Source organism: Chaetodon trifascialis, chromosome 3 (assembly GCF_039877785.1).
Source record: "Chaetodon trifascialis isolate fChaTrf1 chromosome 3, fChaTrf1.hap1, whole genome shotgun sequence".
NCBI lineage: Eukaryota > Metazoa > Chordata > Actinopteri > Chaetodontiformes > Chaetodontidae > Chaetodon > Chaetodon trifascialis.
The window spans coordinates 8,267,514-8,279,611 of record NC_092058.1 but is presented as its reverse complement, the minus strand read 5'-3'; the positions used below and the strand labels follow the sequence as shown (position 1 = coordinate 8,279,611).

The 12,098-nt window shown below is 41.5% G+C and overlaps 1 protein-coding gene across 1 annotated transcript; it reads left to right on the top strand.

The window, feature by feature from the left end:
* Nucleotides 1–5,077: 5,077 nt before the first annotated feature.
* On the top strand, nucleotides 5,078–9,211 carry slc16a1a (solute carrier family 16 member 1a). The gene is made up of 4 exons (XM_070959093.1): nucleotides 5,078–5,294; nucleotides 7,633–7,776; nucleotides 7,949–8,722; nucleotides 8,828–9,211. The coding sequence occupies exons 1-4, from the start codon at nucleotides 5,078–5,080 to the stop codon at nucleotides 9,061–9,063; spliced, it is 1,371 nt and encodes a 456-aa protein (XP_070815194.1). The 3' UTR covers nucleotides 9,064–9,211.
* The last annotated feature ends 2,887 nt before the right edge of the window (nucleotides 9,212–12,098 follow it).

Here is a 12,098-nt window from a genome sequence, read left to right as displayed (position 1 = left end):
GAACTTGACTGACCTCAACACTCAGCCCCATAGTGCCCAGATCGTCCAGCTGTTTGATTTGAATGAACTCAACTTTTCAGTTTCACTTTAGTCACTGGAAACAGATGAAGTGTGAGGTGCCACGGGCAACTTTTGGACTGTCACAGTGGATCCAGACCCACAGATCACTTCTGGGGTATCTGTGAAACATATGCAGTGATTTTCCTTTTTTATTTTTTATTTATTTTTTGGTGTTTCATACATATTCAGAGACGCTCAGTCCCCTTCAATGATGTCTACAGCGTGTTAACGTGCCTCCGAGACTGCTGTTTATCTGCAGAGCTCATCTGGCCCCGCTCAAGAGCTCCTGCCAAGGTAAGAGGCTTGACACACACACATTTAACACTTGCCAGACATCACTTAAAAAATAATTACTTGCATAAGTGGTCTATTTTCAGCTGGTTATTCATGAAAAATGTATTGCTTTGTCAGTGGTAGAACAATGCTTGTTATGTGAGTGTGCGGTTTTCCTGAGCAAATATTTAGTGTGTGGTTCTCATTTATAATTAATCAGACAAATTCACAAGGTTTGATAGTAATCACTTCACAATCCAAGCCCAGGGTCTCGACGGGGCTGCGAGTAAGCGATGCATGTTTGTCAAATTGATTCCAAGGAAGATTCGGTTTTGTGTCCTTTAAGCAGTGACACCGAGTCTTATTGTGTGGCTTTCAGTGTCCTCTGCTGAGCCCACCCTGCTTTCTGTGTGTTGTCAAGTGGCACTTTCAGGCTGCCCACTTTGAATGCTTTATTTAGACCTTTGCAGTGTGAGGGGGTTAGTGTTGATGCCTCGGCCCATTTGTCTACTCATTTCATTCTCCCATACCTGGCTTAAACCAATCAACTCTGCGGTTGTCTCTGAATTGTTTGATACTTTTCTCTCCGTTTTAGAGCCAAGCGATCAATCCTTACTCTGAAATTATCCGCTTTATTCATTATTCTGGCAGTTTTTGCCATTTTATCTGGAGTCCTGTCTGTCTTAAGGCGTTACTCCATTCATCATCTAATGCCAACCACTGAATTTTTCATTCTTTAAAAATACAGCCAATGCTGTCTGGGCTGCCAGTAAAGACCATTTCCCCAGCACACTGTCCTATTTGAGAGGCCGTCTGGTGGATGTGTGGTGACTATTTTCAGACAGTGAAAATCTTTCAGCTGACCTTTCTTGCAATTGTGCAGACCTTCAGTTTTCAGAGGGGCTAACGTGACGAGTGTGCAGCGAAATCCAGAGCATCCGACGCTTCCATTCATCAACAGTGACAACAATTTAATGAATGTCACCACACGACCAAATGATGCTAAGGAGTGAGAAACATGCGTGACAAAAACTGAAGACAACAAAAGAAAATGAGCAAAGCAATTACTGGAAATAGTTCAGCATGTTAGGAAAAATGCTAATCTGCTGTCTTAGTAGGCTAATTGTCTCCAGTCTTTATGCTAAGCTAGGCTAACCACACTAGCTCCGCACTCAACACACTCCTCTCAGGAAGAAAGCAAAGTTCCCAAAGAGGTCTTTGTGATTTCTAGGTTTAAACCTTTCCCTGAACAGCAGTCTGAAAGTTTCTCACATGCTACACTTTGGTTTCTCTTACAAATCACCGGTGTGCAGGCCGGGGATATTATTACATTCTTTAAAGCCCCCCTCCAGTCAAAAATGTGTTTTTCTTCTTGTTCCTGCACTTAAATGTTTGAGCTTCGCTGCGCACAGACACCAGAAGGCTTTTTCCACATTGATTGGTGAAACTAAATTTTCGAATAATTGATCACCTGATTTTAAGAGGCGGGCCTACGAGCATGATTTGTGGCATCACAAGTCGTTTGGAAGCCAGTCCTGGTCCAACAGTCGGCGTGCACAAGTGCGATGTGCATACGCACTCCAGTGCACATACACTGAGAAAGGATTTACAGTGAAGTAGGAGACATCTATATTCATATACTCTTGAATTTTTCATGAGGGAGCAGGAGTAGATGCCATTTAAGGATTTTAATGTGCTGATTTTCTTTTTTTCCCTACAAAAACCATGTCAGACAGACATTAGACCATTTTTATGAAGGCTTTTATACATGTGTGAAGGGGATCTGAAATAATGAGCAGGCACACATGCAATGTGTTAGCTGTTCCTAACAATTTCACCTCATCTTGATGATGGTGTGACCTGCAGACATGCATGTTTGAAGTATTGTAATCTTCATCGTATGCTTGCAAAGCTGTGACCATCCAATATAAAATATATTCAGTGTATGTAGTACATAAAACACACAGCACTTTATGCTCAAATATGTTAACTTTGTACATTATCTGTGCGCAAGTTTAATTTGTTGCACTCAAGCGATTCCCATGCAATTATTCCAAAGGACCCTTTGTGTCTGGTTGAGTAAATAAGAGACAGAAGTTCTTATTTCAGCTCTATTGCCAATTGCGTCTATAGAAAAATGCAGGAGGCACATTTACAGCTGTATAGCAGCAGCTAAAATCCCAGCTCAATAACAAAAGTTCTTTAATACATTAAATATTCACTACTCGCCGCACACAACTGGCTTATCCAATAAGTTTTCAGAGCACTAAACCAATTCATCAACCACATCAAGTCCTCCTTGGCTGAAAAACACTACATCATCACCCACTCCTTAGCGTATAGCCCTGAGCTATTGAGCTGTGCGAATTCAACCTGTGTTCACGGTCTGATCGATGTTTTCTCTGGGTAGTCTCCCCTGTGTAAACAATACAGTAAGTTGTTTGACTCTGCAGATGGACTCTTATTCATCACCTCTAAAGTGAGACTGTGGGAGATCAGCAGGTGGGAGCTCAGTGAATGCATGCAGAGAGCAGCTCAAAGCAAAGCCAGGCAAAAATCTTCCTTTAAACTCTTATGCAGTAAAGGAAATATTGTTTGACAAATCTGATCACTTTCCAAATACGCACGAGGCATCAGCGGGGACGAGGGACTCGGAGGTCAGTATACAGAGCACGTACTGGATGCTGCACACGTTGATGGTGAATTTATAGAGTGGAACGAGTAAGAGGCCGACTGCCAGGAGAGGGTAAGAAGACCAGTTCGATCAGTTAGTACTGAAGATGAGACACATGAGAGAAAATGGGTCAGAGGGCAAGAGATATGTGGGAAAAGACAAAGATCAATACTATCAGACAGCAAGCAACGTGGATCTCGTCTACATGGGAGGGAAAGTAGTTCTCAAAGAGTTCATGAGATTTGACGGGCACTTACTGGGCGTTAAAGACCGAAAGACAAAAAAAGTGTGATGAAAGCGTGAGAATGGTTACACTTCTGCTTGACGTGAACGCAGTGTTTTTATGAAAGCAGCTCTGAACAGTTTTCCATCAAATTTGCAAATAAACCTTCAGCAGCAGTTAAACTGGTGTCCTTTCCACATGCATGGTTACTGTAAAATACTATGAAACACAACGTACATACCAGAGTTAATCTCTTTAATTCCTCTTTTTATTGGCCAGTTGGATATCAGTTAATCAAAGGCTTAAAAAGGCGGGGTGGACGTAACTTTTTCAGTCAGGGACTCACCCCAATCTTCCTCGCTGTCCTCAGTGTCTCCCTCCCTGTCCTCCACTCCACTCCCAGTCCCTGTATGGTCGAGCCTCCGATGAGCTCTCTCCATACACTTGTGTCACCGTTTAGCAAGCGGGCGACTGGACTTTCCAGCTTCATGAGCTTGTTTGTTAGCAATAGCTTGAGCCACATTTGCGTGCTCCTTACTCTTTTTGTGCTTATTGTGAGGGAATTTTCTATCACAGGCTTTCTGCACAGTTAGGCGCCCTAAAGTCTCAGGGTTGGACAAAACAGAGGCCTCAGACAGAGACACATGAACATAATATTTGGAGGCCATTCTAGCAGACAGTAGATAGGAAGTCTCTCCTTGTGAGGTAGTCAAGGTCTTAAAGATAAACTGTATAGACTGATACCTGACCAATTCAAGGAGGAATGCTCGAGGTGACATTTTAAGAGAATTAGGTCAAAAGTGTCCTCAGTTAGAGGGATGGATGTCAGGGCATACGTAAGTATGGTATGAGCTACTGTTTGGGCTTTGATTATCCAATAGAGTACCAGAGATGTAGAAGGAGGGTACAGAATATCCATAATAGGGAAATAGTTCAAGGAGTAGATGGGAAAACATGTGACACTGGGGGTATTAATACACCCCATTAGAAGGGACATCTTCAGAATTTGGTGTGGCACTGCCTTGGTTCACTTGTGGACATTGTGTTGCTCATCAACTTCTCCTTGATGCATCAAGCCTGCAATAAATACCTCTGCACAACACATCTGAAGTCTCCTGGTGAACTCCCTCGTTCAGCTCACAAGAATTTCCACCACACTTATCAAATAATGCTTGAAATTGTTTCAGCCTGGATAAAACGCACCTGTTTTATCTGTTTGAAGTGACCCATCGTCAGCTTCTGTCCACGACACGTCTGGGAGCTCATCTGAGTTTGAAGTTTCCTTGTAGGTGGCACAACGCCAAAGTATTTTTTGGTGGTTTTTTTGGACATTTCTCTCTGTTGGATACTTCATTGGGTAAAATGTGTAGACCAGAAACATGTAGGTGAGATGTGTCTTGATGACCAGTGACAGTTGCTGCCTGGTGTGCAAAGGCACATTTTGGAACAACTGGCATTAAGCGTCTCTTTTTTTGTTGTGCATGTTTATAACTATCCTCACAAGGGTAGGTGTGACATGATCATCTTGAATGCCAAGTTAAACTACTGCGGACTGAGTTTTACAGTATACAGTTAGAATAGTCTGATGGATCGATACATTCACTCAGATCTTTTACTTTAACAATCTGATCACTTATTGAACAGTTAAAACTAAATCAATGAAAAAAAAAACCAAAAGTCCAGAAAAGTTCTTCAGGCTCATGAGTAACAAACCGAAATCTGAGGAAATCTTTCAGGACATACCATCAATGAATCAAGTGATTTTCTTTGCTGTTCTTCTTCTCTTCTGAACAGGTCCTCGTATCTGTATAACACATTGAAATTGCTGAGGAGTTCTGTGCGTGATAATGGCGCCTGCCGTCGGTGGTCCTCAAGGCTACACACCACCTGAAGGTGGCTGGGGATGGATGGTGGTAGCTGGGGCCTTCATCTCTATCGGCTTCTCCTATGCATTCCCCAAGTCCATCACTGTCTTCTTCAAAGAGATTGAGGCGATCTTCAATGTGACCAGCAGCCAGGTGTCCTGGATCTCCTCCATCATGTTAGCAGTCATGTACGGCGGAGGTGAGCTACGACCCAAAATTCAACCTGCCATGGGTTTGTTCACACTTGACATTCAGCACATCAATGACATTTATAGATTCAATCAATTTCTGGCTCTTAGCACAACTGTAACAGGTGAATTCATGCGGTGTTCAGTTAAAAGCCAGTCCACTGCTTTTTGATCAAAGACAGACTCGCATTGTAGCATTTCAGCCTCGGTTTGTCCACAGACAGGCCGTAGATTCTCTGAGCTATAGCGCAGCTGAATTCAAACTCTCATCCTGAGATGAAGCAATACTGTAACTCCTCCACTGAAGTGTTGTTTATGAGAGTGCAACATTATCCTCTCTGGAGCACACAAATGGGTTTTAGCCTTGTATACCCGCTCATTGTTTTCCCGTGTGCTTTGAGAGTGGAAGACTGCTTCCTGCACTGATGAGAGACGCTGGGTGATGTCACACAGGCCTGGCCAGTCAGGTGATGATAAGGCTCTATTCAAGTGCGTGACATTCAACACGGAGAGAGCAGAATTCAAAGGAGCTCTCCTCGTCCCTCAAGACCGTCTGCTCTGAAATCAAAACACAGCAGTTCTCTACTCTAACGTGCGATAAACTGGGAAAGTGATGACTTCAGCATCTTTTTTTTCATCTCAGAGAAGTTTCAGGAAAGTTGCTGTAGTGTGCCAAACTGATGTGAAGTGCAACATATTACTCCATGTAAAACTACTTAGCATTAAATGTTCTCTTTTGACATGAGTGTAAAATTCATTTGCAAGATCTGCAAGCAATAAAATAAGTATTTTTCAAGGCAGGCTAGCATTGCAACCATTGTATTCAGTGCATTATGTAAATACCAAATATGTCTTAGTAACTTAACAGTGTTACATGTCAACTTAACATCCAAGTTAAGCTGTCATTAATGTACAACAAAAGCACTGTGTTCCCCGTAAAGGAATCAATGCTGCTTGTGGTTCAGCAGCACATTCCCTGCAGTGGTTAAAGGTCACTGAGTGATACTGTGAGAGCATTTGATAATTCTTAATTTGTCTTTCACTTTACGTCTCTGAGCAGCACATAATGATTCCAACCTTGTGCAGATTTACTGCCTTTCATGTGGCTGAAAAAGTGAGATCAATTCATTCACTGCACGAACAAGTTGTGAGCCACGGTGGACTCAGTATGTACTTTCGGGTGTAGCCTTGTTAATTAATGCAAATGCTTCATTGTAAAGATACACAGATGAAAGCAAGCTATGCATGGTAATTGAAAATAAGTGAGGAAATGTTTGTCAGTGCGGTGAGCAGATGACAGCTGAGTCTGTTACCGTATGCGTTAAACATTCTGAGCACATCAGCAGGAGGAGTTCATTAACAACCTACTGTTGCGTACCTCTGTACTCTCTCAATTTTTGATTCATTACATTCATAATATTCTACATTGGTTTGTCTCCAGCCTTTTTATCCTAAGCAACTCTCTCTGCAAGGCGGAAGGAAGGAACTCATTGCTGGTGTGGATACTGCCTGCATTACAATTTAAAAACCCTTTGTCTTGCACCGTGCTGGCAAATGAGTCTGGACAACCTCTAAACAAAAACTGTCAGTTTCTATTTAGGTTCATTGGGTAGTGCAGGGATTTGGCAGGAAGGCAGAAGTGTCTTCCATGTGGGTCCTCATACTCATTTAGGCCGGTTGTTATAAGCCGTAGATGGAGATGGTGTTTTGTGACCTGAACCCTCGGTGCATTTTAGTCATTTGTTTACAAGTCATGATGATTTTCTTGAATTGATGTTGATTCCAAGGTGCATGCATATTAATACCATTACCTCATTCTGTCAGTCTTTCTTTGGAGCCAGAGCACCAGGTACTAAAATTGCAAAAAAAAAAAAAAAAAAAGTACCCAAGAAGGCACCAGTGGTTATTTTAACCCCATGCACACACCACTTCACCCCTCCCTCAAAACACACACACTTATACAGCCACCCACTTGACTGAGCTGAGGTACTTCCAATAATCATTTCAAATGTGTTTAGACTCCATTTAAGAAGAATCCACAAACAAATTATTCCTCTGTCAATTTTTATGAATCCCCAAACCAAATAAATGCTTATTTCATTATGGCTTTCGTGGTTTTTCTGACAGATCGCGTTATTAACGGCATGAGAACACATCTACTGCAGTGCAGCACTGACAAAAATGATTGCAGAAGTTGTTTGGATTTGCTGAGCCACAGCTGTGGCACTGGAGCTCTCTGGTGGTTAAATAAAGAACTGTGCATTCATGATTGGATACAAATCACCATCTTTCAGCTTGTAACATGTGTGTTTGTGCATTTTTTTTTTTGTTTTTTCTTTTGCTCCTCAGGTCCTATCAGCAGCATCCTGGTCAATAAATACGGGAGCCGTCCAGTTATGATAGCAGGCGGATGTCTGTCTGGGTTGGGCCTTATTGCTGCCTCTTTCTGCAACTCTGTTCAAGCACTGTACTTTTGTATTGGTGTGGTGGGAGGTACCTAATTTTAACTTTCAACATTTTAAAGTTTGGTCATGAGTCCTGTTTTTCCTGCACACTGTTGCCATCTAGTGTTCTTCAAAAATACAAACATCAAGAAATATTTTGAATCTCATATTCATAGATGTCAGATACTCTTATACGTTTGTTTTTTAATTGATTCTTTCAGGTTTGGGACTGGCCTTCAACCTCAATCCTGCCCTCACTATGATTGGAAAGTACTTCTACATGAAGCGACCAATTGCCAATGGAATTGCAATGGCTGGCAGCCCCGTCTTTCTCTCCACCCTTGCTCCTATTAACACCTGGCTCTTTGAGAAGTTTGGCTGGAGAGGAAGTTTCATGATCCTCGGTGGCCTTCTCTTCAATTGCTGTGTTGCTGGTTCCCTCATGCGACCTATCGGACCAAAACCCAAACCTGCAGAGAAGACCACGGAGAGGAGGACTGTGGTGCAGATCATTAACAGCTTCATCGACCTCTCTTTGTTCAAGCACCGTGGCTTTTTGCTCTACATTATGGGCAATATTGTCATGTTTTTCGGTCTCTTTGCACCACTTGTGTTCCTCAGTAATTATGCAAAGAGTAAAGAAATCCCCAAAGAGAGGGCTGCTTTTCTACTGTCTGTGCTGGCCTTCGTCGACATGTTTGCCCGACCCTCAATGGGCATTGTAGCAAACACCAAGTGGGTCCGGCCCAGAATACAGTACTTCTTTGCTGCCTCTGTGCTCTACAATGGTGTTTGCCATGTTCTAGCACCATTGTCAGTAGACTACAAAGGCTTTGTGATTTATGCCATCTTCTTTGGGTTTGCTTTTGGTTGGCTGAGCTCAGTGCTGTTTGAGACCTTGATGGACCTGGTGGGAGCCCAGCGCTTCTCCAGTGCGGTTGGGCTGGTCACTATTGTGGAGTGTGGTCCTGTATTGTTGGGGCCCCCTTTACTTGGTGAGTACATTGCTGCAACAAACTTTTATTTATTTCTGTGTACCACAGTTAAATGTTGACAGTCACTAAAAATTATGCAATGCAACTTTTTCTTTGTCTTCACAGGGAAGTTCAAGGACGTCTATCATGATTACAAGTACACGTACCAGGGCTGTGGGATCCTCCTCATTGTCTCCAGTGTCTTCCTGTTTGCAGGGATGGGACTCAACTATCGACTGCTGGCCAAGGAGAAAAAAGAAGAGGAGAGGAGGGCCAGGGTGGGAGGCAGAGAGCAAAAGTCCAACAGGGACAATGCTGCCAAGGAGGTGGCAGCAGCTAGGAACACAGAAGACACTGTCTAATATTCTGCACCACCTTAAGTTCGTCTGTGAGGCGCATATATATGAAAAACAGATGCTTGGGTGAAACATTCTCCTGTTTTGTAATTGTTTTTGAAGACCACCACAGAAATCATAGCCTCATAACCTCACTTACGACACCATGTCAGATATTTACACACCATTAAATCCCTTTAATGAACAATTCACATAAAATACCTCTAACATACTTATTGGGACTGTTACATGTGTTTGATTATTCAAGTTTGTTTTTTGCCCATTATGTCACTTATATTGTTAGGATATTATGTTAATGTTTAATGTATGTTAAATCTCTAACTTTTTTCAGCAGCACATCATTACTAGTATTTTAACCTTCTAAAATATACCATCAGATAATTATTTTTTCAATAGGGAACATGCTAAGTGCAGCGCTCTGTTTTTTAAAGGTGACTGCAAACATTCTCTCTGAAAGTGCCTAATCACAGTGTTCACCTCACTCTGCTTGCCATGCCATCTCTCAAACACCTTCATTTAAGACTTTTTCCAGTTTACAAGGACCTGATTGCACTGTGCAGTCTGGGAAGGTTTGAAAGCATCCTTGGTGCCACTATCACTTTGTATATTTCACAAATATATTCATGCTAATTCTCAATTTCTCTTTTAAACATGTTTTGCTGTGATGATGGATGATGATTATTGATAATTTTGAGTGCATTAAACCTTGCTGCATAGCTTTGTGTATTCACATGATGGGAAAATGTGCCACTGACTGCAAGTTACTCTATATGGAACATGTGTTAGAAAATCAAATAAACTGTCATTCAACAAGAAGCCAAAAGTCTGCAGTATTCTATGCTTCTCTTAAATCTGAAAGTACACCAGTATCATGTAATTTGTCCTTTATAAAAAAAAAAGAAATGGATGTAGGAAGTGCATTATGAGATTTACCGTACAGACCTTTGTGACGCAGTTGAACTCATTTTATGAAATTGGGCTTTTGTCATTTTATAACAGCCATAATAAAAAATAAACAACAGCCCCCCATCACGTAGTACAAAGCAGGCTTAATAGAATATTGGCTTGACGAAAATAACCTCTGACATTATTTTCCCTGGTTGAACATTGTAATCTTAACATGTGCAAAACTGATTATGTGTTGTTGATATTTTCAAATAATCAGTGCAACACTGCACTTCTCATTAAACAGAATGACTTTCAACCAGTGGTGCCAAGGCTCCACTTGGTGCTAAAGGCCTACTACTTATGAATCAGGAAGCGGCTTTTCACCTGTATGCTTATTGCTCTTGCCATATAAATCAGTTTAAGATAAGGATTTCACAGAATAGTCCCATGGGTGTGTCTCTTGCCGCCTAAGATCCAAGCTTGAGTAATTACATAAAAAATACACACATTTACATTTCACAGTTAAACACTATTTTGGTTGTACCTATAATGAGTATTGTATTTGCTTAGACAAACCTGCAGAATTTCTTAGAAATTAGACCTGGACTGAATTTCAGGTACAGAGGGAGGATTGCACATGTTTTCAGTATTTTCCTTGAATAATGTATGTCCTGTTCTTATAACCAAACAGAAGAGGCAGACCTAATTGGATGCCACGTGTTTATACTTCTTCTTCTTCTTCTTCTTCTTCTTCTTCTTCTTCTTCTTCTTCTTCTTCTTCTTCTTCTACTTATGGCTTTATTGATTAAGTTCTGGTTGCAAGGCCTGGCTCTTAATCTTTTCTGAACGTACGATTATGAATCTGCAGTCTTTGGCTGATGGCCCTGGCCCTGCAGAGACAGTATCTAATCTTAATCTTACATGTCTTGTTAAATAACATATCTGGGAGTAATAATACGCCCACACATTTTATCAGAGAGAGCAGCTTCTCAGTGCCCAAAGTGATGATGGAGCGTTATTTATTAGGCGATAGGTCCGTTATCGGACAAACAGGCCTTGCAGCGGCATCCGTACCTTCTGTCACTGCCGGCTGCGGGCAGGTGGCATCTGAAGCCTGAAAAAGTGCCATCCATCCAATAGATTTCAGAAGTTAGACGGAAGCTAAAGTAACACGTCATTCTAGTTAACTATCCTTAAACAAGACTTTAATGTAGGTAGGTCTCTGATATCTTCAGTGGTGTGTTGCTAACATATCATGCGAATATCAGTTTATAAAGAGCGGATGTATAATATGGAGGACGCTTTGCCAATAGTAGGCATAGCAGGAAGAAGCGTCCCCTACGAGTGAGCCAGTCAGTATCTTTATTTGTTGAATTATGCTCCCTACTGTCCGAAAATGGATGCAACATGTGGTTAATCTTCCTGTGGCCGTTGGTCAAAGTTTCATATCAACGTTCGCGTTACGTTAACGTCACATACGTTCTTGCTCGCTTCCCGCAAACGGTGGTCAAATTAGAACCGTTAACGGTTAACGTTTTAACTAGGTCAGGTAAGTCACTACACGTCCCTTGTTTGCCAAAATAACTCTGCGACAACATTGAGTGCTACTTTTTTTTTTTTTGCCTGGTAGCTATTTTGCCATTGTTTCGTAGGATTTACTGAAGGTCGGTTAGCCAACTAGCTAAGCTAGATAACGTCAAGCCACAGGATTAATTTGACAGCTAAACTACATCGTATATTAGCAAGCTAATTAGCTAGCTAAACTAGCCAACGGCTAACGTATCTGCTGGTTATTGAGTGAAATTAAATAAAATGAATTGTTTGACATTATCTCCTGTACATTTTGGAGACGGAGGCCTTTTTTCATTTCTTTCTTTCTTTTTTTTTGGAATAACTTTGCCATGAACAGTTCAAGCTCTGTGAAGTTAAACTAACGTTAGCTTACTTAGTGGTGAAATGTAACGTTAACAATAATTAAGTAACCTGCATTTACTAAGGTATTGTACTCAGCCAAACTATTAATTTGAGCTCCCTGTACTTGAGTCTTTCCATTCCTTGCAACTCCATACTACTGAATGAAAGATCTGAATGCTTTTTCCACCACAGACTGCACTCCATAATAATGGAAGCTGTATCTATATGGTCATTTCAGC

Excerpts from the sequence above, each read along its gene's own strand:
- slc16a1a (XM_070959093.1), top strand. The coding sequence starts at position 5,078 with ATGGCGCCTGCCGTCGGTGGTCCTCAAGGCTACACACCACCTGAAGGT. Across the intron at positions 7,777-7,948 it reads TTGTATTGGTGTGGTGGGAG|GTTTGGGACTGGCCTTCAAC; the intron begins GTACCTAATTTT and ends TGATTCTTTCAG. Across the intron at positions 8,723-8,827 it reads GTTGGGGCCCCCTTTACTTG|GGAAGTTCAAGGACGTCTAT; the intron begins GTGAGTACATTG and ends TTGTCTTCACAG.